General features: G+C 38.5%; 1 protein-coding gene across 1 annotated transcript in view; it reads right to left on the minus strand.

The window, feature by feature from the left end:
* smc3 (structural maintenance of chromosomes 3) overlaps window positions 1–27462 on the minus strand; it is a 45182-nt gene extending 17720 nt beyond the window's left edge. The window contains exons 1-22 of the mRNA XM_072916385.1: window positions 27299–27462; window positions 22293–22368; window positions 20153–20191; window positions 19972–20039; window positions 19816–19887; window positions 15101–15180; window positions 14919–14997; window positions 14652–14769; window positions 14235–14410; window positions 14007–14087; window positions 11481–11645; window positions 10446–10567; window positions 9854–10067; window positions 7735–7838; window positions 7255–7354; window positions 6685–6845; window positions 5726–5867; window positions 5378–5528; window positions 3570–3722; window positions 1921–2072; window positions 896–1054; window positions 164–271 (exon numbers count right to left, since the gene is read on the minus strand). Coding sequence (XP_072772486.1) covers window positions 164–271; window positions 896–1054; window positions 1921–2072; window positions 3570–3722; window positions 5378–5528; window positions 5726–5867; window positions 6685–6845; window positions 7255–7354; window positions 7735–7838; window positions 9854–10067; window positions 10446–10567; window positions 11481–11645; window positions 14007–14087; window positions 14235–14410; window positions 14652–14769; window positions 14919–14997; window positions 15101–15180; window positions 19816–19887; window positions 19972–20039; window positions 20153–20191; window positions 22293–22368; window positions 27299–27313 — 2535 coding nt within the window. The 5' untranslated portion in view covers window positions 27314–27462. The remainder of the gene's footprint in view (window positions 1–163; window positions 272–895; window positions 1055–1920; window positions 2073–3569; window positions 3723–5377; window positions 5529–5725; window positions 5868–6684; window positions 6846–7254; window positions 7355–7734; window positions 7839–9853; window positions 10068–10445; window positions 10568–11480; window positions 11646–14006; window positions 14088–14234; window positions 14411–14651; window positions 14770–14918; window positions 14998–15100; window positions 15181–19815; window positions 19888–19971; window positions 20040–20152; window positions 20192–22292; window positions 22369–27298) is intronic.
* Window positions 27463–27865: the final 403 nt, after the last annotated feature.

The following is a 27865-nucleotide window of genomic DNA, read 5'->3' on the forward strand; positions in this document are numbered from 1 at the left end:
CCCAAAGATTCACAGTTCTAAAACATATCCAATGTACCGTAATTAGCATGGTCATGGATATCTTTGTAGTAAGCCTACTGTGGTGAAGCACAAACAAACAGAATATCAACAAAGCATACAGTATAAAATAGAGATTTGAAAAGACATTGAAGGAACACGGTACCTGCTCCACTTGATCGAGACGCTTCCGCAAATTTTCATTAAGATACGTCTCGACTCTGGTCATGATCCCCTCCAACTTAATTCTCTCATTCAGCAACTGTCTGTTGTCCTGTGGGCGAATGAAACAATGTTGCGTATTTCTTGGGTCACCAACGTAATAGCAACTCCTCTGTGTACTGACCCCAACTTGAAGTCATGGAAAATGTCGTAACTTTTACCGTAACTGTAAAATCTAAATTAAGTGTTCATGACCTATACATGCAAGCGCTAACACTGCAGAAGCACACACGAAAGGATTCATGTTTTGTGGGCGAAGTCATTGTGTAACACAAGTGGGGATGACTAAGTTTATTCAGGTGAGAGCTGAAAGAAACTGGCAGACGGAAAAAAAAAGATCACAGGAACCTCCCCCACACAGCTGCCTCCTGCTCCCCACACCTCACCCGGGTCATTTAAACGCACTTACAGAAGCACAAGAAAGAAGTGGACAATGGGAAACAAGTAAAATTATGGGGATTCTACAAAACCTTATCAGGGCAGCTAAAAATATTTACATATATACATATTTATTTATTTTTGCATCAAAATGACTTGGTATTCCACCAACAGCATCAGCACAAATTAGATGCATCTACTAGTTACACAAACTTCAAAGGCTTGGTGCTGCAGTTATGACTTTCAAACATCTGTGTTTAACTAGAATTAAGAATAAGTGAGTCAGCTAACTCCTCACCTGCTGAAGCTGTCGGATCTCATCATTGAGGTCATCCACTCGCCTCTGGTCCTCCAAGCTGAGCTGAGCAAGCAGATCTGTCCCCAGCTCAGCCTTTAGTGACTCTCTAGTGGACTCCATGGCGTGAAGGCTGGCCTCCAGACTTTGAAGACTCCGTTGCTGCAACAAACACAGAAAGAAGAAAAAAACATGAGTAGATTGTACAGGAGAGATTACGATGCGTGAACATACAGTATTGGAGCTAGGGATGCGACAATTATAGATTTTGACTGTACGATTAAAGTCTGAGTAATAATCACGGTTTCACAATTATTAAGCATTAATTATTTTCACAATAAAAAATATAAACTCATAGACATTCAAATAACGTAACAGTACAAAATAATATAAAGAAAAAGTCTCTCTCTTGCAATTAAAAGTAACCTCTGCTCTATAAACATCCTTGTGTTGTGTTAGTGTTTTACACTATTATTAACTTACAATGCCTATACAGTAGTTTAGACAACACAGACAGGAAGCAGCAATCTAACACATAATGGTCACTGATTGAAGACCTTGACAGGGGTACCTGTTGCTGTTTGTTTACACTGAACTGATTCTACGCCATGTTGCTGATTGTAAGTGACACATTTACAGGTATATGTAATTCCTAACAAACTTAATTCTTCATTAAGTAACTTGCAACTAACGTAATTAACGCTTTTCTTATGTCTTACTGGAGATCCCGCAAACAATGCACCATGTTGGACCTATTAGACTTTATAGCCGCAACTTTTTTTGGCAAGCTTTTCAAATAGATAAGCCATCGTCTTCAATGGCATCTTTTGCCTCCCAAAAATGTTTCCATGCTGCAGTCTTAAGTCTTTTTTGGGGTTGGAACAATTTGCTGCTTCGTCCTGCTGCCATTTTTAAGCTAATGTGTCAATTTTAATCGCGGTTATTAGTCAACCAGTTAATCGTTGCATCCCCAATTGGTGCTAATTCTGTAGTCAATGAAAAACAGAAAATATTTAACACTTGGTCACCTTTGGCATGAACGTCTTCTCAGATTGTTGCCTCTTCTCTTTCAGCATCTTCATCTCAGAAAGAATACTATCCCGGGAAGCCTTGAACTTCCTCTGTTGGGTCTCAATCTGCTGCATCTGGTTCATCAGTTGGTCAATCTCATTGTTGATACGTGGAAGCAGATGTTAAGGAAGTTGCCACAATAGAAAAGTGTTTACTGGTGTGTTTTAAAAAAATACTTTCGAAGTACAGTGAAACTACCGGTACATGACATAATTGTGAGCAACATAGATTAACACAAATAGACTGAAAACAAAAAGCATTGAAATACAAATGAAAGAAAACCAGTCTGAACAATCTCAGCCGTAGGTACCGTTAATTGAATAGACAGCACTATTGATTGGTCATGACTGCTACAATCCACTTGGAGGTTTTAATGAACTCTATTAACAGGCAAATCAATGAGCTGGAGGATTAATTGATTTATTAATAAGTAGTGTAGTCTTGTCCACATTACCCTTACTGAAAACAAGATATTGAAATAAGTGCAAAATGTGATAGCACACTGATACCAAACACAATTACACTACATAAACAAGGCTAAAAGAATTAGTGCTTGAGGTTTTAAACAATATCAACATGAGTTCCTCTAAAGTAGGCCTATTCAACTGGAGGCTGGTGGACAAAATCCAGCCCGCCAAAGCTTTTCATTTGGCCCACCAAACATCACCCAAATAGGCTTGAAGAAACCAACCAAACGAGGGTTGCTCATGTATGCAGAACTCCCACCATGTGTGTCACAATGAAGCAGCAGTGGGCTGAGTAGAAGTGTACTCATTCAAACCAAAAATGGAACATTCGACCAAAAAAAACAAAAGTCAGCATTTCAACAGCGACTGAACAACAATGTATGGATTAATTGACAGTGCAGTAGGAAAGCCGATGTGTTTACTTTACAATGAAGTAAACGCAGTCTCGATGGAATATGACCTTCAGGGGCACTTTCCGACGAAAGATCCAAATTTCGATGAGATTGTGTACGTCAGGCCCGAGCCTTTCAGCTCTGGAAACTGCAGCCCTCTTCAATATGTAGTTGAATATCCCTGCTTTTAAGTGCGCTGTGCTGTTGTGCTCTCAGCAAAACCTAAATAAGTGACGGGTGGGATGAATCAGTGTAATCTCATGCTCATCAACGGTGCAGAGGTGCAGAGTGGACCACAATAGGCTTTTAAATAATTGATGTCAACTGTGACTCACCACTGCGGTAGAGAAGGATGAGGTCACGCCACCTGCTGATTGGTCCTTTTTCACCTGCCGACTTGCACATATACATGACCAGGAGATGTGCGCACATACACGTACAGTACGTTGCCCGATTTACCACAACAAATGTACATCAGGCCTAAGCAAAAGTGACTGTCTTCAAAAATATTAAGTATGAAACATGTCTCCAATTTTGTATATGCGCAGTCCGGCTTTGGGGGCAACCATTTTTTAAATGAAAAGGCCAGCAAAAGTGCAGCAGTTTTAAGTTCTAGACTGCAGGTACAAGAGCACATTGGAGGACATGTCCCTATAGAACACTATTCAAGGGGCAGTTTAATAATTGGGAAAGCAAAACTACCTGTCTGAAAAATAAGGATGAGCTGTACCAACAAAAAAAGGATATGTTCAATGTTCCTGCGCAGATTCTCATTGAGTTTGGCCTCCAGCTCACCCAGCTCTTCCTCAGCCTTCCTCATGTCTTTCTGCAACTCCAGGCGAGACTTTCTGGTATCGTAATAGCCGCCTGTTAAGGCTCCTCGGTGACTCACCTGGTCACCTACAAAGTCACACAAATGTCATTTTCTTATACACCTGAGAAAGATAATGTAGGCAATGCTTTGCTATAAAACAACACGATTTAATCAGGCGCCATTTTTTTCTTCTTCTTCTGAACTGGAATAATTTTCATTGTTTTTATGACCATCACGTCATTATTCTCCCACAGTGTTGTGAAGTAAATTATATTTACAAAGCACTTTTTCTCTAGTGACTCAAAGCCCTTTACATAGTGAAACCCATTATTTACACCTTCAAGCTACATTTAAACCAGTGTGGGTGGCACTGGGAGCAGGTGGGTAAGTGTCTTGCCCAAGAACACGAGGGGTGTGACGAGGATGTCAGAAGCCTGAATCCAACCTGGAACCCTCAAGTTGCTGGCACGGTAGCTCTACCGACCGAGCCACGCCGCCAAAACTCCTTCCACAAAATACATTTTCTTGGACTTTCTCCCTTCCAAGTCATTATTCAGCCACCACAGAGACAAGTTATCACGTCATATGCTAATACATTGTAGATACGTTAAGCCCACTATAACTGTACTCACTTAGCAGAGCAGAGATGAACCTGTGGCCACGGGAAAACTTACACGGGCGGATCAATACTCGCGACATGGGGGCTAGAACTGTGCCTTGGTGCAACTACCTTAGCAGGTTCTGAAAAATATCCAAATCTAACTACAAAATCAATTGGAAGCACTGGGGTGCAGAACTGTTCCAACTATAAATGTATATTTGATTGGCTGTTAACGTGGGGTGCTGTGAGGACGACAAACAAGTGATATGTGAAGATAAGGTGACAACAGGCATGCATGCACATGATTTTATTAAATCACTCAAGTCAGGTGAGGATTAATATATTTTCAGATAAGGGTAGTAGGTACGGTTCACATTACAAGTACCGGTGCCATACACTTTTGTGTGTGTTCACATGTTTTAATATAATTTTTGTATTTGCCGTTTAACAATGAGCTGAAAATAACTGTCTAGTTTAAGTCTCATTGATAGTATTATATAGTAGACTTTGCATACATTTGCAATTCCAAGAAGATAAATCACGCCAAATACTATAGGGCTGGAGGATTATGGCAAAAATAATCATGATTATTTTGATATTGTAATCACGATTGATAACACGATCAATTACTTAGAAAATATTCTAAAAGATAGGGCTGGAGGATTATGACAAAAATAATCATGATTATTTTGATATTGTAATCACGATTGATAACACGATCAATTACTTAGAAAATATTCTAAAAGATAGGGCTGGAGGATTATGGCAAAAATAATCACGATTATTTTGATATTGTAATCACGATTGATAACACGATCAATTACTTAGAAAATATTTAAATATAGTTTTAAAAAACGGATATAAATTAGTAACAAATAAACCACAACAAGTAAAATAGTAAAAATAAATATAAAGAACAATTGCAATATAAAAACAATAAAATTATGTTTTTCCGTATTAATCCTGTTTACCTTTTACCACTTATTTTACCACCATAGAGTGTGCTTTTGTGTCATATCAGTATTCCAGGATAATGTAGCCTTAATTTTTGGACAATTAACTTTTTTCAGGAAAATTGGTCAATTAGGTTTTCTAGGACAAGGGAATCCTCCCCCATCGTGGAAGTGATGTAAAAATTACCTTCTAGCGTGATACAGTCCATGGTGAATGCTCTGGCCAGTTGTGTTGAAACTTCCATGCTGCGGCATATCAGGGTCTTCCCAAACACATGCTTAAAGGCCTTGTCAAAGTTGGTGCTGTATCGCAGCTTGCTGATCATCGGAATGGCATCCTGATACGATAGTAATACAAGAATGTATAAACATGGGGTAAATGCACTACATACGATAGGGTCAAATAGGATTTAATGACAGGATAGTGTTGAATAGATATTTAGTGACAACAAAAGTACATGCTAGTCATTTTTTTATGTCAATCATATGCCTAAAAAAACCTCATTAGAACACTAAAAAGTATAATAATGCTTACGTTGGTCTCCGGGTAGGCAGTGTCCCTGACATCCAGCTTGCTTAGCGGCAGGAATGTGACTTCCCCAGGCAAATTCATCTTGTTGAACTCCATCAATATTTTGGTGCTGACTTCATCCGTCTCCACGATGTGGTAGAAGAGTCTGAACATGAAAACATGCATTACAAAATAAAACATTGAAATAAACGACAGACTCCATTTAATTAAGTGCATCGAATATTGTGCATGATCAATTATTTTTCAAAATGTATAATGCAATCCCTTTCTATACCTTTGGTAACTCAAGGCAGTAATTACCAGGAGTTATCTTACCCTCTGAGAAGCCGCCATTTTACCAATGTTGTATAAATGTGCAGAATAAATACTACATTTCAACATTGCTGTCAATGAAGATTTGCGTTAGCCTGCGATACACGTTTCTTTCAGCACGGTGTCATGCAGGTGGCTATTGCAAACAAAAACTACCTGTGCAAGCAGATATTCTCAAACATAAAATCCAAATACCGCACCTGCCTAACAGATAAGAGCTTTCAAACTAATATAGCTAATATAGACATATGTTGCCTTAGGACATATATAAGGCTTTTAATTATTTGCACTTTCATCATACGTCGCCGTCATAAGACATAATGCTTTTAATTATTTGCACTTACATCATATGTTACTGTCATAAGACAAAAGGCTTTTAATTATTTGCGGCTCCTGTATTTTTTTTGGACCAATATGGCGCTTTCAACATTTTGGGTTGCCGACCCCTAACCTAATGAATGAGGGCTTCATAAACAGATATTGTTATAGTTAAACCAGATGAGGTGTTGTTTCCTTAAGAATATAAAGAAAGCCAAACACCTAATGAATGAGGGCTTCATTAACAGATATTGTTATAGTTAAACCAGATGAGGTGTTGTTTTCTTAAGAATATAAAGAAAGCCAAAAATAAGAACAAAAGCAATCCCCACCTGGTACCAGCAGTCACCTCCACACAAGTGTAAAAGGCAGGCTCGCACTCGAAGTTATTCATGACAATGCCGTGGTAACCATTGATCACGTGCTGGTTGATGCCCTTGCGGCGAAAATGTTCAAGGACTTTGTTGATGCTGTCGCTGCCATTCAGGATAGCCTGGAGGGAAGATAACATTGATACATTTATATTAAAAATGTGACAACAGGATGGGTAGTTTAAAAGCAGAAACAACATGGGTCAGTCGCAACAGGGAGTTTGTCCATGAAATCACATGGCATCTTTTTTGTTCAGTCACTATTCGACAGGGATTAGGCTGACCAACACGCAGGGTAATTACAGTAACTGAATAAGGCAGCAAGACAAATTTGAAGTCTATAGTAAAGGGGATTAATGATTACATAATAACTATTTTGACATTGTGCCGTTTGATTTTTTTGCCATTTGCCAATTTCACACGATGCCTTCGAATGTTCGTGCATTTGAAAAGGTTTAAAAGATGCATGTCGAGAAAGGACCGCTACAGGCGCAAAACCCTGTAGAGCTGTTATGCAAGTCACAGACAGACCTTGCCGGTGGCTGCTCGAAGGAGCTGCTGTTTCTTCTCCAGGTCCTCACGCTTGGCTGCCAGGGCTTGCTGCTCTGCATTCTCCTCACGCCACAGGTAGCTGGGCAGACACACAATATCGCACATTGTTACACTTAAGTCACACCTAAAGCAAGGATACTGAAAGGCCAATCGGGTAAAGGCATATCAAGGAAGCAAGTGTAAAACACTGGTGTGGAAGCTAGATAGACACAAAGAAGTAAATTAATCTATTGTTCCAAAACAGTCATAAGGGTGTTATTGCAGAACAAAACAAACAAAAAAAATGTGTAAACTGTTGTATTACAAAATACTAGCTATGGATGATTTATAATGATGTGCCTCTAATAATGCAGTTATTATAGCATGTTTTCACCCTGTGCCTACATTTTTTATGGTTTTGTCTTTTGAAACAATTGCGTAATGGGGTATTTTTTACAAAAATTTAAGACTGATACTTACTTTCTTTCACTCTGCAGTTCGTCCTTCCGGTTCTTCACTTCGTAGTACTTTTTGTCCAACTCCTCAACTCGGGTCTTGACCTCATTTAGATCTTGATCAAGTTTCTGCAGAGACAAATAAAAGTGTGACAAGGAAAAAATTTTCATTTGTTTAAATCATTGATTTATTTTGTAAGGAAAAAATAAACATTACATATTCATATTTGATTGATCGATATATTGTATCGAGCCAAAATTGTTTAAATCGATTGATTTTATCAATACTGGAAAAAGGAAAATGTAAGAACGGCAAATTTAATATGAAGTATAGCACTTTTAACAATGAGGACGTTAACCGTTTAGTCTGTCTGGCCATCTGTGGCGTCATCAAAACAATGGCGGATACCTATGGTAGCCGAAAAAGGTTAGAACAAACGCAAATATCACAAGACTATTGAATAAATTACAACACAAAAACTTTCAGCTACAGCACAATTGCAAAATCCAAAACAAAAACGACACAACAATAACATAATGCCTCAATTTTAAACCAAAAAATACGCGATCGACAACAGAAGTGACAGCGTAGCAAGTTATGGGCCGTTAAGTGTCTGGCCATCTGTGGCGTCATCAAAACAATGGCGGATACCTATGGTAGCCGAAAAAGGTTAGAACAAACGCAAATATCACAAGACTATTGAATAAATTACAACACAAAAACTTTCAGCTACAGCACAATTTCAAAATCCAAAACAAAAACGACACAACAATAACATAATGCCTCAATTTTAAACCAAAAAATACGCGATCGACAACAGAAGTGACAGCGTAGCAAGTTATGGGCCGTTAAGTGTCTGGCCATCTGTGGCGTCATCAAAACAATGGCGGATACCTACGGTAGCCGAAAAAGGTTAGAACAAACGCAAACATCACAAGACTATTGAATAAATTACAACACAAAAACTTTCAGCTACAGCACAATTGCAAAATCCAAAACAAAAACGACTACAACAATAACATAATGCCTCAATTTTAAGCCAAAAAAAATATGCGATCGACAACAGAAGTGACAGCGTAGCAAGTTATGGCGAGGCACCCATTTTCGGAACACGACATGAAAATGTATTTCATCAAAAATAAATAGAAGAAATGGATCAAGGAGGCTATGACAATTAGGAAGCGAGGGGCCAACACCAACAGGAATGAGGCGGAATACATGCTTCCGCACAATTGGCACGCATCGGCAACGCCGGGGCGGAGAACAGATACTGTATGCCCGGGTCGGGGAACTTTATTTAGCAGGAAAATGTACTCTTAAAATGTTGGTTACTATACTTTTATTGAAAGTTGCTTGAATGTTGAAAATGTGAGCAGAAAATATTTCCTCTTGTTAATTCAAACTGAAGTGTTGGTTGCATTTTATTCACATAAGATGTAAATGCATTGGCCATTATTTTTGTGTTTACTTGCCATCCATCCATTTTCTACCGCTTGTCCCTTTCAGGGTCGCGGGGGGTGCTGGAGCCTATCTCAGCTGCATTCTGGCGGAAGGCGGGGTACACCCTGGACAAGTCGCCACCTCATCGCAGGGCCAACACAGACAACATTCACACTCAACACACTAGGGCTAATTTAGTGTTGCCAATCAACCTATCCCCAGGTGCATGTTTTTGGTGGTGGGAGGAAGCCGGAGTACCCGGAGGGAACCCACGCAGTCACGGGGAGAACATGCAAACTCCACACAGAAAGAGCCCGAGCCCGGGATTGAACCCAGGACTACTCAGGACCTTTGTATTGCCCGTATCCATAATTCATTGATATCCAACTCCCTTACAAGATATAACAGGAATACAGGAAACTTCACTTGCAGAGCCTAGTATCCAATATTTATTTTACAAACACAATTTTTTTTTTGCTAAATAAATTACTGAATCGTTTCAGATTGTATCGTTCACCACAAACTCTGAATCGGATCGTTGTGACATTGTATTGTTGCACTCCTTATATTTAAAAAAGACGTGGAAAGAAGTTTTTGTGGTAAAGTTATTCTATCCCCCCCCCACCTCTTAATACAATGTATGTTATTTCCGCTTAGACATTTTTACAACATGCAAAAAGTACCATTACTACAATATACTTACACTATACTGTTCCAGGTTTTTCTCTTTGTTGGTCTCTGTGTCCTCCAGATCTTTGTTGATGGCTGCAATCTGCCTTTTTTTATCATTAATGGCCTGGTCTAGCGACTTCAGCTCTTTCTTTATCCATTTATCCCTTTCCTCTTTGGAGGTGAACTGACTGCCACGGCCCTGCTTGGCATACAAGTCTGTCCTCTCTTGAGTAGCCTGGGCCAGTCTAGAAAATATTGTCAGGAGACAAAACATCATCTCACCAAACAGAAATCACTAATTGATTATATCGTAAGTCAAATGTATTAGATACAAATGCATTATCATGTTGACAATTGGTAGTCATTTGAAATCAAGAATGTCCATATTCTCCAATGGTAATACTAGAAAAAAGCCTTGGCATGTAGAAAATATACTTTTCCATAAAAATATCAAAGGTACGGGAGTGTATTTATAGATGTAAGTGTATATAATAACATTATGCACCCACCTAATGACCTCCCACTGCCACTGTCAAAATACAATTATTAGATGACTAACTCTTGAAACTAGGGCTGCTCCCCTGTTGCTTGGGGAACTAAAGCTGTGAGTGAGTCATCTCTACCTGGAGATACCCCGCTCTTCTTTTTCTTTCACCATATTGAATTTTGGCTCCGTCTCCTGTAGTTCTTTTTGTTTCTCCTCGATTTTCTCCAGCAACTTCTGACGCTCTTTCAAAAGGCGTTTCTAGTGGAGTGCATCGTTTTAAAACACAAGTTAAATAATGAATTAAAGAAAAAGGGAAAAAGAGTAATTACAAAAACAATATCCCACATGCATGCATGGCTATTTTTTGAGCAGTATGAATCAGGATGAGTTCACTGTGCACAATCTGTCAATATATGTTGAGGTATTTTAAACGATGCAGCTACAATTCAAAAGCAGTAGGACTGAAATAATGGGTTGCATTTGGCTTTGCATACTTTCTTCTAGCTTCACATGACTATCAAATGCTGAAAATAGAATCTTTGTAGACTTGGGAAAAGTGAAACATTAAGTTGGTCAACCCTCAAATAATCATTAAGGCTACAGATAGTGACGGCACTTTTCCATTTGCTCAAATAACATTTGGCAGATTCTAAGCCAGCAGTCTGCCTGGGACCCATCATGGTGTTCACAAAAACTGAGCCAATAAAGCTGCTGTGTATGATCGTCATACTCACACGTGCACACAAGTACACTGTAAATATGAGACCATACGGACAGTGAGTCATACCAGCTCTGCAAACATAAACCCATGCCAATAAAATATGTATAGTTTGATTATGCAGGCTGCTGCTTCGGTCTCTTAAATCACAAATAGCAACACAAGAAGAGCCTTCTTTTTGCAATAGAACTGATTTCATTACGAGCGTTAATGGTTATTATCATTAAAGAAGAAAATTAGATGCCAAGAAATTTGTTACATAATCTAATTACCGAGATATCTCATTGGAATAACAAAGACAAATGTCTACATGCAATTGTAGCTGAGGCAAACAAATAAAAGATGAACAATTGTGCACGTGATGGGGCTGTGAGTAGGGGGTACACATGCAGCGATGCAAGGGAAGCGAGTGTTGATAGTGAGCACAGTGACGCAGATGGGAGGCTTCCATACCCTCTGTTCGCTGTTGCCTGCCAGCTCATCCTGCAGGTCCTTGGCCTTCAGCTCTAGTTTGGTCCTCTGTTTAATCTGCTCCTGGCGCTCAGCCGACAATTGCTCCCTCTCTTCCTTCATGGCCGAGATCTTGGATTTTAATTCTCGCACAACACGCTCTGTCTCCTACACAAGGGCAGTTAGAGGAGCAGTTAATGCTATTCAATTCATTCATATGAGTTTAACTTCAGTTGACTTTTTAGGAAGGTACTTAATTATTATAAATTAATGTGGCCAAAAAATTGTCAGTGTTTTTTGTAGGGATTGAGTATCGTTCACAAAATATGATTATATCATACATTGTTATTTACCAAGCCAAAAAGTTTTTCTGTATAATTTTAATAACTTTGTAAAGCATTTAAAACATTGAGCATGATAAAATAAACTCGTTAAGAGCGTCACCAGATGGTTGTAGGACTGCCAGCGTTAGATGCTTCTGCCACCAACCCAACAAAGCAAACATTTGGCGTGTTTTTTTCTCTCCTACTGTTTAAAACTGTTCTTTAAACTCAAGAGTGTGAACTACACCCAATGACAGTTTGTTGATTGGTTAATTCAGCAGTTCTCGGTTATTTTCTGACATGCTACCCCAGGGAAGGGATGTCCCGATCCGATATTTGGAACGGATCGGCCGCCGATATTTGCAAAAAAATGCGTATCGGCAAGGCATGGGAAAATGCCGATCCAGATCCAGTTTAAAAAAAATTCGGTCCGTGTTTTCCAACGCACCGATTTAAATAATTCATTCCACTTTTCTGCTGCTCCCTAATTTCCGTTCCGCATTTTCCGGCACACCTTCAACACATCCACAGGTCTGTGGATTCTCACACAGTTGCTTTTAGCTGCTGGCATTACACGACAGGCTCTTCTCACTCTTTCCTGTGTCTCCCTCTCACAGACAGCAAGCGCACCTTCTTACACACGTCACATACTGTCACGTCATACGTCACATACGTATACGCCCTCTCCCAGCAGAGAGCGAGGTAGCAGCATGGCTAACATTAGCTGTGATGCTAGCGCAGGCGCTAAGGTGCGCGCCTGCTCAAGCGTCCTCTGCGCACGGCAAATCTATGCCACGCACAAAATCAAATAAAAAAAATAAGCGCATAACAATTTTCGACACACAGACATGACAGAGAAAACAGTTTTCGTCATCATTGTTCAAATATTGTAAGGTCTGTCGAGACGCTTATCTCCATTCGGTGCCACACGTCCACACCATCAAAATGCCGAGGCAAACATATCCACATCAACACCGTATGAAAAAAATAGTGATTTTTTTTAGTTGTGATTTCTCCCTCTGCATGAAAGTTTAAAAGTAGCATATATTAATGCAGTATGAAGAAGAATGTTTTAATGTAGACATGCAAGCCTTGAAAGAACATTTTGAAAATCAAGACTACATTTCCTGCAAATGGGTGCATTTCTACCCTATATTTTAACTTTAGATTTATTCTCATATCAAACTCTTTTAGTTGTCTTTTTGACACTTACATCCGGCGCCCCCCTCCACACCCTGGATTATAAATAATGTAAATAATTCAATGTGATTATCTTGTGTGATGACTGTATTATGATGATAGTATATATCTGATAGTATATATCTGTATCATGAATCAATTTAAGTGGACCCCGACTTAAACAAGTTGAAAAACTTATTCGGGTGTTACCATTTAGTGGTCAATTGTACGGAATATGTACTTCACTGTGCAACCTACTAATACAAGTCTCAATCAATCAATCAAAACACATAGAATCATCATACTGATGTGATTATATGCATCAAGTGTTCATTCAAGGCTAAGGCAAAATATCGAGATATATATCGTGTATCGCAATATGGCCTTAAAATATCGCAATATTAAAAAAAGGCCATATCGCCCAGCCCTTGTTTCAATGATGCCATTTCTGTTTGTCATGTATAATTTTGTCTATTTTGTGTTTATCCTTGAATAAACAGGTCAGTTTCTTGTTACCAACCATTGTGTATTATTCAAACTCACCTAATTCAGCTGGTTAGTTGTTATCAAGAGTACTAAAACCCTTTTCAACATGATTCTGACAACTAAGTAGGCTAAATAACTTTAAACTTTAATACATGCTCTGATAGGCCATTATCGGTCAGTATCGGTATCGGTCAATATCGGTATCGGAATGGAAGTGCAAAAACAACATCGGTATCGGATCGGAAGTGCAAAAACCTGGATCGGGACATCCCTTGCCCAGGGGACATCTTTTAAACAATTTAAATATTATTGGGAACCTGATAATATTTATCTATTCGTACAAACACTGACACAAAGTTGCTGGCACAACATTTCTGCAAACAATACCAACTATCAAAACATATTTATAAATTTAGACACACATGTACAAAGTTTTGGTAAATTGTCACTAACTCAAAAGGAAAAACGGGAATGGAATGGGAAGGACATCAATTAACATTCACGGTTACATTACAGTCGTTTCTATTATTTAATTTTTTACCTCTACTTTGTCTCTGGCATCTTGCTGAGCATCACGTAGCTGTCTGGATTTATCACCACATGTCTCTCTCTTGGAGGACAGCTGAAAAAAACAACACAAAAACATGACTATATGTTGGGATTTGGTACAACAGAAGTTGTAATTTTGATGACTTCTAAATATTCAAATAAGCAAGGAAAGAACTCTAGAAGTGATCCGGAATGGAGGTAATATTTTAACAACAATGACCTCGTCCAGTTTAGCACGGGTTTCATTGAGCTCCTGGTTGTAGATGGTGTACTCAAGGGCCCTTCTCATCTTGTCCCACTTTTGGTATTGAGCAAGCTCCTCTTTCTCATCTTCCAGAGTGTGCAGACGCTCCTCAATGTACTTCAACAGTTCATTGATCTTTTCCCTCTTTCCCTCTGATGAACACAATCATTATCATTATTAATATTTACTGCTAAAGGGACACAAACAGGGTAACTGATTAAGTGGCATAATTATCTAAGAAACTACAGTATAGTGTCATTTTTATTGGTGACAAAATTGGATTGTGTCAAAACAGCTTATTATGCCTCCAGTATTGTCAATCTGACCCCCCTCTCTGCACCAAAGCAACACAATGGGAGACAGTGTGTTGTTATATCATGGCTTGGAACCCACCTGTTTCCTTCATGAGTGAAATACTCTCCTCTTTGCGTTCATCATACACTCGTGTTCCTGCTACCTCTCTCAATAGTTTCAGACGCTGGGAGTCAGGAGCGGTGGCCATTTGGTTGATCTGGGTCAGATATGATAAAGATTTGTCAAGTACAACATTACATATTTTGTGCCTGTCATTATTTTATCGAATCTCACATCTGATGACTTACTGATTTTTACAAAGTAACAATACTTATGATGCATTAAAACACGTTCAAGTTTGATCACCTTGCCCTGCTTGACAATGTAGTAGGGGTTACAGCGGGAGAAGCCAGCACTTTCCAGAAGGTTCATCACATCATTCTTGCTGCACCAATCACAGACACCATCAAACATGTGATTACATGAATTCACTGACTCACTATTTCCTGTGATTAGGACATGGCCAGTTGCTATGCAGTAACACTTACGTCACCATCTTCTTGTCCAAAAAATACTGGTCCTTCTTTGCACCGATGACACGACGAAGGGAGACTTCCTCTTTGTCAATCTGGGGGGGTCGACACAATCACAAATGGCTGCTTATGACATCTTATCCTGCATCCACATTATCACATTTTTTTAACACCAAATTGATTTTCCAATTTAGGGGACATGCCTTTTATGAAAAAAAGTCGTAAGAAGTAGGACAACACACAGTGAAGGTGACAATTTAGACTTATTTAACCTTACAAATAACTTTCATTTATGAGAACTTAATAAAAACAATCAATAATTACAACGAAAGATGTTAGAAATTGCTATAAAACGAAAAGAGGGTAGGATTAAATAAACTGTGCTGCTTCCTACTTCTTTTAGAAAATATAGGAATGAGAAACTGGAAATACATACCATATTGTAACTGTATGCATGTGCAAAATAAACTAATGTCAAAACCATATTTTGTTGTTACAACTTGATATTAATGTGTTATATAGCTGCATGAAAAAAATCAAAAAAATCATTGAGTCACGATTTTTCTTGCTTAGAATTGACATTGCAATTCTCTTGAACCATTTTTTTTTACACATGCGTGTGCACCTACATGACACTTTTATAAAAATGATTATCATTACTTTTAGACTCCTCGTTGTCTGGTTCTGCTTTAAAGGGAACGATTTATGCAAAACTTTTCTCACCTATTCGTACCTGTTCTGTACTTGGGATCTGTATCAACTTTTCTTACCTATTGGTACCTGTTCTGTATTTGGGATCTGTATAAGTCCCAAAAATTTTAAACCATGAAGGCATGGCGAAGATGTTTATAACACACTCTTGCCTTTTCCTCCAAACGAACCATTTGGAATTTGCTCAATTTGAAGTTTTTCTAATTTGTGATATCCCCATATATGGTAAGGTTTTGCCCGTTTGCCAGCGACATAAAGCTAACACTTCAAATACAATGATGGTTGCTCACAGAGCCTGCCACACGCGCAAATCCCTGACTAATAGCAACAAAAAGTACAGACTAAAACTACCGTAATGTCAATCATGCACCTAGAGACCCCATATCCATTCACCGCTAAGACACGGCAAAACACAGTATGTAGTAATGTTTTATTTGGCTAAAGAAATGTGTCCTACATTTATATACTCTGAGCAGCACACTGTATTCTTTGTAATGTGTGCCTTTTGTGCGTAATCTTATTTTTTCACTTGTTTGCACTAATTGATCACACTCCGCAATGGCATATCAATTTTTAAGTCAGCCCTTTGTCTTTTGTACATTTTATTTTATTACTGATTACCGTATTTTTCGGACTATAAGTCGCTCCGGGGTATACGTCGCACCGGCCGAAAATGCACAATAAAGAAGAAAAAAAACATATATACGTCGCACTGGAGTATAAGTCGCATTTTTGGGGGAAATTTATTTGATAAAACCCAACACCAAGAATAGACATTTGAAAGGCAATTTAAGATAAATAAAGAATAGTGAACAACAGGCTGAATAAGTGTATGCCATATGACGCATTAACTGAGAACGTGCCTGGTATGTTAACCAACACATCATGGCAAGAGTCATTCAAATAACTATAACATATAGAACATGCTATACGTTTACCAAACAATCTGTCACTCCCGATCGCTAAATCCCATGAAATCTTCCTCCTCGGTGTCGCTCCTGGTATGCGCCCCGCTAGCGTCCATTCTTTCTGCTGCTCGATCGCCGTTTTCTGGTGCATATTTCACTACGTTCAGCTTGTAATCTACAGTATATGATTTCCTTTTCGGTGCCATTTTAGTTCAGTCCTTCTCAGTTTTTATAAGTTACCGCGATTGTTGATGTAATCCATTTTAATAGCTCCGGCAGTAGCGTATAGCATACAGCAGTTAGCATTCCAAAGCGCACAATGCACTTCTGCCATGACCCGCCCCCGCCAAATTCCTATTGGTTGGCGTGTGAGTGACGATTGCTGACGTGTGTGTGACGATTGCGGACATTTGCTTCATCGCTCACGCGAATGAGATAAATAATATTATTTGATATTTTACGGTAATATGTTATTAATTTCACACATAAGTCGCTCCGGAGTATACGTCGCACCCACGGCCAAAATATGAAAAAAACGTCGATTTATAGTCCGAAAAATACGGTAATTACTTTTATTTTAAGTTTTATTGAGAAATTAAAGCCAAGTTCACAGATGTTTAAAATAATAAGTGCAATAAAAATGTTTTACATAACGTTGTGAATAATCTTGATTATTAATTGTGATTTCAATATTAATGAAAATCATTGCAATTATTATTTTGGCCATAATTGCGCAACTCTATTTTAAGGGCTGCGTCGGTTGGGCTGTGGTGTGAAGCGGGAATAGCCGTGTGTTGCGGCTCGGGTTGTACGGTATACCGGTATTAGTATAGTACCGCGATACTAATGAATCATATTCGATACTATACCGCGATACTAATGAATCATATTCGGTACTATACTGCCTCTAAAAAGTACTGTTTTTTTAGCACTTTGCCTTTTATTTATTTTAAATGGACAACATTTTATTAGGCATTAACATTTTTGTAACAGCTGAATGAGCAGCATTTAGAAGTCGATGAAAAACTTACAGCCATTAAATATGTGTCCGCTTTATTATCCGATTAGTGGACTAATTGTTAAAATAATCGTTAACTAATCAACTATCAAAATAGTCGTTAGTTGCAGCCCTAGCGGACTGAGAGGGGGGACGCAAACAGGCTGGACAAGTTGGTAAGGAAGGCCAGTAACGTGGTGAGAGTGGAGCTAGACTCTCTGGCGGTGGTGTCAGAGAGGAGAAATCTAGCAAAGCTCCTAGCCATTATGGACAACACCTCCCACCCACTATACTCGGACCTGGCGGAGAGAATGAGCACGTTCAGTGGAAGGCTCTGACTCCCAAAATGCAACACGAAACAACACAGGAAGTCCTTCATACCGACAGCCATCAGACTGTATAATGCATATGTTCCTTTTTGACTACCGTACTTAAATGTATAATAGACTGTATTTATATTATTCACATGTGAATAATGCTGTATAATAGACTGTTATGTTTTTCACATGTGAATAATGCTGTATAATAGACTGTATTTATATTATTCACATGTAAAAATACCTAAATGTTTATTGTCTATTGTGAGCGAACTGGGTGCTGAATTTCCCACAGGGATCACAAAGTACTTTCTATTCTATTCTAGTATGTAATTTTGGCTGCATTTCTGACAGTTGTTTGTCTCCCTTATAGACCGCAGCAAATGTTACCCAGCTTGCAAAGATTGTAATGAATCCATTAGAAGAAGACAGCCTGCCGTTTCCTTTAACTTGACACAAATCAATACCTTTTTGCCATTGTAAGCCAGCATTTTTCAGGAGTAATCTCACCCTCTGAAAAGCCTCCATTTTACGAATGTATTCCAATGTTGCAAAAATGTGTAGAATAAATATTAAATTTCAACATCACGTGTTGCCTTTATTGTAAGACTTATGTAGAGATTTAATTTTTTCCGGCTCCAGACAGATTTTTTTTGTATTTTTGGCCTAGTACGGCTCTTTCAACATTTTGGGTTTGCCGACGCCTGGGCTATACTGTATGTATCCATATATACATGGTCAAGTAAAATACCCTCATTTTCAGTTTTAAATTTTGCCGTGGCGAATTGGCGAACATTAATGAGTGGCTGAATAAAAGGAACACCACTGGTGACATTTTTTTCTCTGTGACGCAAAATATGCAACGTCAACATATTTACTGTACATCACCGATGACATTGACTACCGGTACTTTTTATTTGAGTGTTTGAATATGTTTATCTTCTTCCGTTTGAATTTGTAAAAGTTTATTGTTTATTTCCATGTTAAAGGAAAAACCTGTTTTGGGTGCGTCACGTCCGACAGTGACACCACGCAAATTCACTTCATGTTGTCATATTGCTTCAATATCTCTCTGTCGAAGAGAGCGCAGCCTGTAGGGTTTTACGTGCACAATTGAATATCTTAGTTGCTCAAACAGTAAAGTGTTTATTCAAGTTTAGATTGTGAAATGCTTTTAAAGGGGAAATAGTTTAATATCTCTTTTATTCATGTAAGCATTCAAGCTAGCTAGTACTAGTTTGCTTTTCCAGTTAATGAACAGTGTCAACAGCACGTGAGTTTATCCAAGTGTTATCAATCACAGTTTTACAATCATTTTAATTTAAAACGAGAATACTAACCGTGGGAAGTTTTACTGCAGTTCATCATTATACTATTTATCGTTACTTCCCTATTGACAAATTGCCCCAGCCCTACTTCATTTGAGTCTTTCTTACCTCCAGATGTGCACAAACTACAGTGAAATCAAAATGTAAAAAATAATAGCTATAATAAATAAGATTTCGGCCTTGAGATGCAGAAAGTTATCCGCAATGGCTTGAAAAAAAAATGGTGCTTCCGTAAAAGTATATATAGAATATGGCAATGTTCTGTTGTGATACATCATATAATGTGTAGGGTTTTGAGTTTAAGGAAGGAACTAACTATGCAAATTAGATCTTAAGGAGAAATGGCTTGTGAGTCCTGGTCTAACCCAAACAGTAATACATTTCTAACTTGAATTTGTATGATATACTGCATATAATTCGTTGGATGCACAAGCAGGGAAAAACAACACAGAACGTTTGTCTGTCTTACCGGTAGACGGTTGTCAGAGTTGTCAAATATAATTTCCACAAATGCAGAAATAACACGAGGCCCAGTTCCCTCCTACAGATACATCATGGAGGGATATAATTGATGTACTTATACAAATAAATGTTTAAAATTGTGACAGAGCTTGCAGGTACTTACATGGAGCAAGGCCAAGCGCTGTTCAGGTCGAAGATGGCTGAACTCATCACTGAGCACAAACTGAATGGCTGAGGAGGACAACAAAAAGGACAACAAAAAAAGAGTGAACAGTTGCCTCCAAATGAAAGAACCGAATTACGGTATGTTGTTGTTCAGAAACATTTCATGGGGGCTCACTTACCATAGAAAAAGTTACTTTTTCCTGATCCATTTCGCCCAACTATGACAGAAGAAACAATATGAGGAGAACGTTGTCACAAAAAACAATGCAAGTTCAGCTCAATAAATTAGAATGCAAAGTATTCAATTCAGACTATGGCTATGTTCACACTGCAGGATAGGATGTCTGATTCAGATTTGTTTGTCGAATCCAATCTCTTCAAGTTTGCTGTGCACGCAATCTGACTTCAATCTAGGGCTGGACGATATATCGATATACTCGATGTATAAAAAGCCATATCGCTCAGCCCTAGGGGAAATAATTTAAAAAGCACACTTCATTCACTAATTGTGTTACAAAAAAGGTCAGGCAGAATAATACATCGGGTTGGATATAGAGAACATACAAACCCTTTATTTATTTAATCAAACCTTTAAATTCAATGATATGCTGCATTTGCAAACAGCTAAAATTAATAGAGAAATCTATAACCTGCTTCCCAAGAAATATAACCTTAGAGAAAATCTAACTTAAAACACTTGTATGCACGTACCTGTACAACTAGGCCTGAGCCAATAACAAATTCTGATGGACGATATATTTACTAACAAATTTTGCCCCACACTTCACAAATTACGGTTGTCTGTTCGACATATTCCCGCTTGAAGCCAAACCACCGCCAGACGATAGACCCCTGCTGTTTTTCTTGGGAATTAATTCTTCCTTCATTTGTTACCAGATTTACATCTTCTTTCTCTCGTATTACCACTCGCACCACAGCTAACGTTACCCATGCCGCTACCTCTCTGCTCCGCGAGGGCGTATATGTATGTGACGTATGTAAGAAGGTGCGCTTGCTTTATGTCTCTGTGAGAAGGAGACACAAGAAGGAGTGGGAAGAGCCTGTAGTGTAATGCCCGCAGCTAAAAGCAACTGCGTGAGAACGTATACTCAAATATCACGATATAGTCATTTTCTATATCGCAGAGACAAACCCGCGATATATCGACCAGCCCTAATTTCCCCATATTTCTACACAATAACTCAGATGTGGTAACACAAGTGAGCAACAGAGAATATAAAGTGATTTGTGGTCTAGAACATATTTTGCTTTGTTCATTATTTAAATATTTACTGCCACCTTGTGTGGTATATCTATTATGAGATTTCCAGATCATTTTCTCAAACATAATTACACCCATCTAATTAGATACTGAATGGTTTAAGGCAAAGGGCTGGAAAGTTCTGAAGTGGCCATCAATGAATCCAGATCTAAATCCTATAGAACAAGGGTCCCCACACTACGGCCCGAAGTCCCAAGTAAAAAAATTTAAAAAATGGTTTTTTGGGGTTTTTTTTCAATATTTTAAATCTGTCCATTCAAATCCATTTTCTACCCCTTGTTACTCTCGGTGTCTCCGAGCCGCTCAGGCAAATCATATTGTCTAAAAATGCCTTTTCCCATCGATAACGTGACATCATCGCGCTTGGAAAAAAAATACATATACAGTATATATATATATATATATATATACATACATACATACATATACATATATACACAGCACGGGCCCAGGACAGGTTTTTTTTACCAAATGCGGCCCCTGAGCCAAAAAGTTTGGGGACCCCTGCTATAGAACATCTGCGGACAGATCTAAAAACAGCAGTTGGGAGAAGACATCCTTCAAATCTGAGAGACCGGAAGCAGTTTGCAAAAGAACAGTGGTCCAAAATTCCAGTAGCAAGATGTAAAAAACTCATTAATGGGTACAGGAAACGATTGATTTCAGTTATTTTTTCCAAAGGGTGTGCTACCAAATATTAAGTTGAGGGTGTCAATAATTTTGTCCAGTCCATTTTTGGAGTTCTGTGTAAAATAATACCAGAATTGGCTTTTTTTTTTTGTGTGCTGTTCCAAAACAAACTACGGTAACATGTGAATACCAAAGTATTTGTAATTTCAACAATTTTCTGGGAAAAGTGGTGCATTATCTGACAGAAATGCAGGGGTGCCAATATTTCTGGCTATGACTGTAGAGATGCACTTGTATGAGCCTTTTTTGTCAACGTTAATGAGTGCTTGTCTTCATCACAACAATAGCCTGACGACAACAGTCTAATGAACTAAGAAGTGCAAATTATGCAAGACGTCAATACCCACCGATGACATTGTGCTTGGAGCTGAATGGATCTACCACAGTCTGGTCCCTGTAACTTCGGAACCCCTGGATGATGACCTGCACAAATAAACAAAAATCGTCATCTGTCAGAGTACGCTACAAAGCAACTATCTTCTGTGCATGAATTTCACCACCAGTGTTCTGTGTTTTATTAAATACTTAGGCTACCATTCATATAAACAATACATATACAGGGCTCGAATTTAACCACGGCAATTGGCGCGACTGCATTCTCATTTGCCGTAATGCCCATAAAAATTGACCAACATTTGCGGTAACAACTTGCCGTGACCGCCTTTGACTTTTCACTTGGTAATGGACGAGGGGTATAATGGTCAATGGCATAATGATAATTCGCGAGGAAATTCCAGACGGTTAGTCACACAGTCTCCTTTATAATACGCCATCATTTATTCATGCATGTTAGATTACATGAAATCAGGCGCATGCGAAATAACGTTGTTTGGTTCATTACTCATGATGGACTAACAACGTTAATTTCGTTTGGAGGGTATCCCTTTGGAGTATACTTAAGACAACAGACTTGCATGTCACACTAAGGGTGGCTGTATAAACAACGCCAACACTGTTATAAACCTGTGCCATATAGTGAGACCACACTAAACAACAATGACAATTACATTTCGGGAGAATATTTGTACCGCAACACAACATAAACACAACAGAACCCATTCCCAGAATGCCTTGCAGTACCAACTCTTCCGGAACGCTACAGTCATTTTCCCTCGCTTCCTGCTGTGTGTTTAAGAGCGCATTGCTGTTATATGGAGACAGGTGTGGACAATATTGGAGTAACTTGTCCCCACACTAAAAGTATACAGCGAAGGAGAACAACTACCGGTATATGATGTTACTTCCATTTTGACAATACAGCGTCCATCAGCTGCTGTGACTGAGAGTTAATGAGGTGAGGAAACACGCTGTCACTCCTGGTTTTTTGTTGTTGTTGGCCAAACTGTCGTACTGCACCACAAGGGGGCATTGGAGAAGAACACATCTTGTTTATTAGACTTCATCTTCATTAGCCAAACTGCTTTGTGTTTTATTTTGATATCAAAAAGTAAACGCCATGTATTGTTTACATTACTTGTGTTTTTTTCATGTCACAAAAGGTATTACCGTATTTTTCGGAGTATAAATCGCTCAGGAGTATAAGTCGCACCTGCCGAAAATGCATAAAAAAGAAGGAAAAAAACATATATAAGTCGCACTGGAGGATAAGTCGCATTTTTTGGGGAAATTTATTTGATAAAACCCAACACCAAGAATAGACATTTGAAAGGTAATTTAAAATAAATAAAGAATAGTGAACAACAGGCTGAATAAGTGTACGTTATATGACGCATAAATAACCAACTGAGAACATGCCTGGTATGTTAACATAACATATTATGGTAAGAGTCATTCAAATAACTATAACATATAGAACATGCTATACGTTTACCAAACAATCTGTCACTCCTAATCGGTAAATCCCATGAAATCTTATACGTCTAGTCTCTTACATGAATGAGCTAAATATTATTTGATATTTTACGGTAATGTGTTAATAATTTCACACATAAGTCGCTCCTGAGTATAAGTCGCACCCTCGACCAAACTATGAAAAAAAACTGCAACTTATAGTCCGAAAAATACGGTACATTAAAAACCATTTGACACATCATTTTGTTAATGTTTTATTGTGTATAGTTAATTCCTATACCACATGTTTCTGCTCAAACTCTTAATGGATCTGTCCCGATACAGCCTTTACATGTACACAACTTAAATTTAAAAAAATATACTTACCTCTATCAAAAGGTAAAAAATAGAGACAAAGGCATCATGCCATGACAAAAAGCTGACACGTTTATATTAGTAATGAATAAAAAAAACGTACTTATATATACTGTATATAACTCATTTATATATACACTCACACACACACACACACATATATATATGTGCCAGTGTTTCCCACAGGACAGGCATCGATTTGCGGTGGTGTGGCCGGCTGGCCGGCCGGGGGGGGGGGGGGGGAGTTGGAATATAATTACAACACTTTATGTACATTTTTATATACAGATTTGAACAATTAGTTATTCACTGAAATATATTAATTGTGGTTCTTACAAAAAATATATCTTATAAATGTCTCTTAAAGCTCTGCCCCTTTAATTAGTGCATACTAAATAATTTAACTTTAGCCTACTCATTATTTTATTTTCAAATTTACTAGCCTGTGGAAAAAGTTAATGTTGATATTTACCTCAGAAGGCTGCAAATAGAAAAGAGGCATTCAATTTTTATTTAAATTGTATTTGATATGCCATTGATATTTTTTAATTATTATTATTATTATTATTTGAAACTCAATTTTGCATTCCGCCCGATTGTAGCTGAGATAGGCAACAGCGCCCCCCGCGACCCCAAAGGGAATAAGCGGTAGAAAATGGATGGATGGATGGAGTTTGCATGTCACTATAAAGTTATATAAGCCTTGCTTGTTCAATATTTAATGCAAAACTTGTTTGGGTCCCTATTAAAAGGTTAATTTGTTCAACCTTGGCCCGCGGCTTTGTTCAATTTTAAATTTTGGCTCACTCTGTATTTGAGTTTGACACCCCTGGTATACACCGTTTTGATAATACCTCCTGTGGTCTGGACTGTAGGCCTACCTCCTCTCCAAGTCGAGCCCTTTTCGGCCGTTGGAAATATTTTTCTATACTCATCTGTGTGAAGGAGTGAACATCCAACATTAGAATTTATTACTAACAACAGAACCGCTCTATGTACAGTGCCGTCTAACCTTAAGCGGCAGCAGCTCAACACATGCAGGAGCCAGTGCTCATGGCTTATATCTTACTAAAATCCTTCCCGTTGACTATTTACAACACTACACAGTATTTATTATTATTATTATTATCTATAACTACATTTAAATGGCATTGCATACATGTAAAATTAAATGCTATTTCACATTATTTGACCAGTAGCAGTTACACTCATCTGAACAGGTCAGCCACCTGTTTAAAGCCTAATCACAGTTGACATCTTGAAATGAAGGGCCTTTAATGGCCAACACATTAACCTGGACAGCTTTTTAAGAGCTGCTTGGCTCAGATTTTATTCTTTTCATTGCATTCACATGCTGCAGTGGACAGTGGACAATTTAGCTCCAGTATTAATGCAATATCTGAAGCACCGTCTCCACGTGTGTATATTGACAACAGGGTTATAACCTGGACACGTTAGCTCGTCGAATGAAAACACCTGACTGTTACTACGTGCGTCTGCCCCGCCCCCCGAGCAAACAGCGGCGATGTTAATAAAGCAGCGTCAGGCTGCTCACGTCGGTGAAACGCCAAGACGTCTTACCCTCGTATTTTCATCCGGTCGGTCCGTTCCGTCCTCTTCTTCTTCTTCTGGCGCACCAGGTGAATGAATTGCTATTGGCGAGTTACAATGCATAGTAGGCTACCGCCACCTACTGCACCGGTGTTGTAACTACAAGCTCCATTCACAGACAGAGTCTCATTGCTTTTATGAGCGGTAGAGCGAGTCAAAAGCCGAAAAATCCATTTGTGGCGGACGTAATTCTATCGTGGCGGGCCGCCACAAATAAATGAATGTGTGGGAAACCCTGTGTGCTGCTCGTCAGGGGATTGCATATATATATATATTTATATATATATATTAGGGCTGTGAATCCTTGGGTGTCCCACGATTCGATTCAATATCGATTCTTGGGGTCACGATTCGATTCAAAATCGATTTTTTTTCCAATTCAACACGGTTCTCGATTCAAAAACTATTTTTTTCCCCGATTCAAAACGATTCTCTATTCATTCGATACATAGGATTTCAGCAGGATCTACCCCAGTCTGCTTACATGCAAGCAGAGTAGTAGATATTTGTAAAAAGCTTTTATAATTGTAAAGGACAATGTTTTATCAACTGATTGCAATAATGTAAATTTGTTTTAACTATTAAATGAACCAAAAATATGACTTATTTTTTCTTTGTGAAAATATTCCAATATTTTCACAAATATTGGAGGGTATCCCTCAAGCTTGTGTCAAGCTTATGAGATGTGATGCAAGTGTAAGCCACTGTGAGACTATTGTTCTTTTTTTATAAATGTCTAATGATAATGTCAATGAGGGATTTTTAATCACTGCTATGTTGAAATTGTAACTAATATTGATACTGTTGTTGATGATATTCATTTTTGTTTCACTACTTTTGGTTTGTTCTGCGTCGTGTTTGTGTCTCCTCTCAATTGCTCTGTTTATTGCAGTTCTGAGTGTTGCTGGGTCGGGTTTGGTTTTGGAATTGTATTGTTATGGTATTGTTGTGTATTGTTTTGTTGGATTGATTAATTTTAAAAAATTCAATAAAAATCAAAAAAATTAACAATAAAAATCGATTTTTTAAAAATGAGAATCGATTATGAATCGCACAACGTGAGAATCACGATTCGAATTCGAATAAACATTTTTCCCACACCCCTAATATATATATATATATATATATTTAGAAAATCCCCTAACGAGCAGGGAAACATGTAGGGATGATATAGCCTCTGTGTTTTTTGGTGCCCTAAAATAGGAGCCCTCCTTTAAGGCAACACTTACCTTGACTTAAAAAGGTAAAATTCGAGACCTGCATATAAAAAGTACTTACAAATAGAAACTAAGCAATGCATAGTTTGGAGAAGTGTGCAGCCTCAGTTAGCATTAGCCATGTAGCGTCAGCCTAGCCTCTTTGAAAAGGGGCGGGCGAGTTTGGTTTAAAAGCGTGCGTGCTTTCGTTAACTATATGAGTTTTTGTATGCAAATAAAGTTAAGGCCTCGGATTCAGCATTAAACCGACACACTCTAAACGGCGTTCATTCGCTGGATAACATTAAGCTAGCCCGGGCAGGCTAACATTTAGCTAGTCGGCCCGCTAAGAGGGAGAGAAAACAACAGTGTTAGTTTACCTGTTTGATGTACATGGTCGTCTAGTTCTGACGTATCCTTGGCCAAATTCGGAGGCAACCTTTCGCCCCCCACTAAAATTGGAGAGGCCAGGTATGTCAAATCCCCGCAGGAGTTGAAATATTACAGTTTGTGCATTCAAAAGTGGTGAAGAAAACACGGAAAATGGCGGCGGGGGGCGGGCTGTAATGGATCATACCATAGTGTAAAAACAGGGGGAGAATGGTTGTATATGAAAATGACAACACACGACACTTATCAATTATGTTCAAATCATGGATAGATGCGTATGTATTACTTCTGAAAAGTACACTTTTAATCTGTTTATATCGTGTAAGCGTGAATAAAAAGCGGATTTAAAACCTGTGTTCTTTGACTACGTACCTATTTGTAACATGGTATGGACCGACTGTCTTGTCTTCTAGGCGCCAAAGGCAGGCAAGACGATAGTGGCGGGCATTTGGTGTCGACTCGATACCAAGTAAACATAGGTCAGGGACTACTGATACCGGCACCATTTACTGGCACTTTTTTTCAACATCATTGAATAAAGTTTGTGATTACTGCTT

This window comes from Nerophis lumbriciformis, linkage group LG27 (assembly GCF_033978685.3).
Source record: "Nerophis lumbriciformis linkage group LG27, RoL_Nlum_v2.1, whole genome shotgun sequence".
Classification (NCBI taxonomy): Eukaryota; Metazoa; Chordata; class Actinopteri; order Syngnathiformes; family Syngnathidae; genus Nerophis; species Nerophis lumbriciformis.